The sequence below is a fragment of the Phascolarctos cinereus genome, unplaced genomic scaffold (genome assembly GCF_003287225.1).
Source record: "Phascolarctos cinereus isolate Bilbo 61053 unplaced genomic scaffold, phaCin_HiC Scaffold_5;HRSCAF=322, whole genome shotgun sequence".
NCBI lineage: Eukaryota > Metazoa > Chordata > Mammalia > Diprotodontia > Phascolarctidae > Phascolarctos > Phascolarctos cinereus.
Genome location: NW_027555958.1, coordinates 123,721,776 through 123,725,300, shown reverse-complemented (window position 1 = coordinate 123,725,300; position 3,525 = coordinate 123,721,776). Strand labels below are relative to the sequence as shown.

At 37.0% G+C, this 3,525-nt stretch overlaps 1 protein-coding gene across 1 annotated transcript; it reads left to right on the top strand.

Moving 5' to 3' along the window:
• Positions 1 to 270: 270 nt before the first annotated feature.
• On the top strand, positions 271 to 2,880 carry LOC110208888 (trace amine-associated receptor 7a-like). The gene is made up of 2 exons (XM_020987080.1): positions 271 to 280; positions 1,820 to 2,880. Exon 2 carries the CDS (start codon positions 1,828 to 1,830, stop codon positions 2,878 to 2,880), a length of 1,053 nt encoding a protein of 350 aa, XP_020842739.1. The 5' UTR covers positions 271 to 280; positions 1,820 to 1,827.
• Positions 2,881 to 3,525: the final 645 nt, after the last annotated feature.

Below are 3,525 nucleotides of genomic sequence, written 5' to 3'. Positions count from 1 at the left end.
AGGTAGCATGACATAGTGAATTGAGGCTTGGCGTTGAAGTCAGAATCTTGACTTAGGATCTTGGGATCTTCTCCCACCTCCAAAATTTAAGATACTTGTGACCAAGGACAAGTCACATACCCTCTCTATTGTCAGCTCTCAAGGATTATAAGTGACAGTCAAGTTGTTAGCTGTCACTAGCGGAGGTAGTTTCCATACCCTAAGCTCCCCAGAGCAATGAAATGATACGTAGGTACAGTCCAGGGGTGTATGGGGTCTTCCAGGAGGAATAGTACCTCTAGTGTGAGGGTTTGACAAGCCCTTTTCTGGGCTGCTCATCCACCTTTGGTTTCCACCTGCCACCAATAATGACTCTGAAAGAAAGAGTAAGGCTGATACGTATACATATGTTTGGGTGCATACATATGCATGTGTGTATGTATGTAATAGTATGGATATATGTATATTATATGTGTATATTTATATATGCATCTGTGTGTGTATGTATATATTGTGATGTATATTCAGAGTTTCCTATAAAATCTCCCTTTGATGGTTCAATGTAATTTGGAAATAACCAAGGGTTCTCAAAGATTCTGCCAATGAATCCAAGTATATTCAGGCAGATCAAAACTAAAAAGACCTTAAGTATGGATGCAATAATTGCTTGTATATTTGTAGTGTGAGGTTTAGCTAGCAACAGAAAAACTTCTAAAAAGTTATTGAGGAGTTATGGCGTAACATGAGGAGCTGATACCTAAGAAAGTACAGATTACTGTTTAATGATCAGGAGGAATTGTTAAAATACATTCACATGTATGTGTGTGTGTGTATGTGTGTGTGTGTGTATGTATATATAGATAGATAGATATGTGTGTGTGTGTTTATACATATGTGTGTGATTTTATACACAAGCAGGTAGGGTGTCCTAAAAGGCAGTGCAATTTTAAGCTTTACATGTACAACTATATGCACACATATATATAGCTGTATGAGTGTACACACACAAACACACACACACATATATCTGCATCATACACACACATGTGAGATGCCAGTACATTCACCATAATCTCAACCATCAAAAAAAACCCCATACAACAAAAAGACATACACATGAATGTGCAAATCTTATGAAACAAAATGCATAATTTATGTTCCTATAAAGAGTAGTATACCAGAATAAATTTCTTACTAACAGTAATTGGGGAAAAAAAGTTTCTTCTCCTGGTTCACACCCAACCCAACAGGGATTATCTCTCAGGGGTTTTCTGGCTCTTCTTTGGTGAGTTCCAGAAAAGTTGTGGTACTTTGGGCATTAACGCAGAGTTGACAACATGAATAAGGACAAAGTAATAAAAGGTGACCCTTGAACTGAGGAATCCTTTAGTATAACGCTGAACTTTGCAGAAGAGTTTGTCAGAGGTACAGAACTAGAGGATTAGAGGGAAATGTTACCAAGCAGAGAAACACTGACTGTCTTGGTGCCAATCTTTAGTAGACTTATTCAAAGCTTTTTATCAAAGGTTTTTAGATTAGGGGAAGGAATTCGACCGAGTTAAATGGCAATATGCCAAATATAACAGAGGATGAGGGCTTCACGGTTTATAGGAAGGGGGAAGAGATTAAGCATTTATATAGGGTTTACTCTGCCAGGAAATGTGTTAAGTGATTCACAAATATTATCTGAGTGAAACGGATCATGATTCATGAAGGATAGAATTTAACTTTGTACAGACATGCATCTATTTATCTTTTTTTTCCCCCAGGAATATTGGAAATGTCAATTACTACTCTATGATTACCAAAAAAACCCCAAAGATACTTATAAGCTGAGAAGGAAGAATCATGACCAGCAACATTGGGTCCCAGCCTGCAGCAATGCAGCTCTGCTATGAGAACATCAATGGATCCTGCATTAAAACCTCCTACTCCCCACTACTCCAAGTCATCTTCTACCTGGCTTTTGGCTCTGGAGTTCTGCTGGCCATTTTGGGAAATCTTCTGGTTATGATTTCAGTCCTTCACTTCAAGCAGCTGTACTCTCCTGCCAATTTTCTCATTGCCTCCTTGGCTTGTGCTGACTTTTTGGTGGGAGCCACTGTGATGCCCTTCAGCATGGTGAGGTCAGTGGAGAGTTGCTGGTATTTTGGGGAGAGTTATTGTAAAGTTCACTCTTCTTTTGATATGTCATTTTGTTATTCTTCCATTTTTCACTTGTGCTTCATCTCCATTGATAGATACATTGCTGTCACTGACCCTCTGGTCTATCCAACTAAATTCACTCTGTTGGTTTCAATAATATGCATTTCGTTCTCCTGGCTCCTTGCCATTACATTTAGTTTTTCTCTAATTTACACAGGTGTGAATGATGATGGGCTGGAGGAATTAGTAAGTGCCCTCACCTGTGTGGGAGGCTGTCAGATTGCTGTGAATCAAACCTGGGTACTGATAGACTTTCTGTTGTTCTTCATTCCCACTCTGGTCATGGTCATTCTTTATTGTAAGATTTTTCTAGTAGCCAAACAACAGGCTAGAAAGATTGAAAGCATGGATAACAAGACTGAGTCATCCTCAGAGAGCTACAAAGCCAGAGTGTCCAAGAGGGAGAGGAAAGCAGCAAAAACACTGGGCATTGCAGTGATTGCATTTCTGATTTCATGGTTCCCTTATTTTATTGAATCAATAATTGATGCATTCCTAGGGTTCATCACCCCAACATATATTTATGAAATTTTAGTTTGGTTTGCCTATTATAACTCAGCCATGAACCCTTTGATCTATGCTTTCTTTTACCCTTGGTTTAGAAGAGCAATTAAACTGATTGTCACTGGGAAAGTCTTCAGAGATCACTCTTCAACAATAGATTTGTTTTCTGAACAAATTAAGGTTTTAGACTGAAGAAGTTAAAATATGGAACAAAGTTAAAAACGTAACAGGTAAATTATTATGACATGAAAGTATACTCTCTTCATTCAGTCCATATAGTTTCAGGGTTGATATTTAATAAAATTTTCTTACCATGCCAAATTGCATGTGAATAGTGTTTACCATCTGTCCTCAAAATTGCATTCCTGTTCCTGTCTTTTCTCATTTCTCATTTCTCATTTTTTTTTTTGTTCATTATTCCTTTCTTGGACCAAGGAATAAAAGGATTTTTTTTCTTTTCCAAGGAACATCTTCTCATTTTATCTAAACCCTTCTCTCTGTTAGCCTTTCGTTTGCAGTTGATAAGGCACCTATTTTGCCCATTCTTATTCCTTCCAAGAATATTTCTTCTATCTTTTCTTCCCTTAAAAATGTGTTAATTTTTTTTTACATATAATGTATCTGAGTAATTTTCTATTGTGTAGTTAACAATTATATTTATTTAAATCAATAGCTCTGAAAGGTTTTCAGCTCTATTCTGGATTATAGAAATTTGTTGTTGTTGTTTTCTTTCTTTGCCTTTTCTTCCTTTTTTTTTAAATAATGAAGTGAGGATCAATCCCACCCAGAAGATAATAATGAAGCTGAGCTTACCTGTGAAAAGTTCATACAATAGCA

What these genes read in the sequence shown, in the direction of transcription:
- LOC110208888 (XM_020987080.1), top strand. Translation starts at nt 1,828, where the DNA reads ATGACCAGCAACATTGGGTCCCAGCCTGCAGCAATGCAGCTCTGCTAT.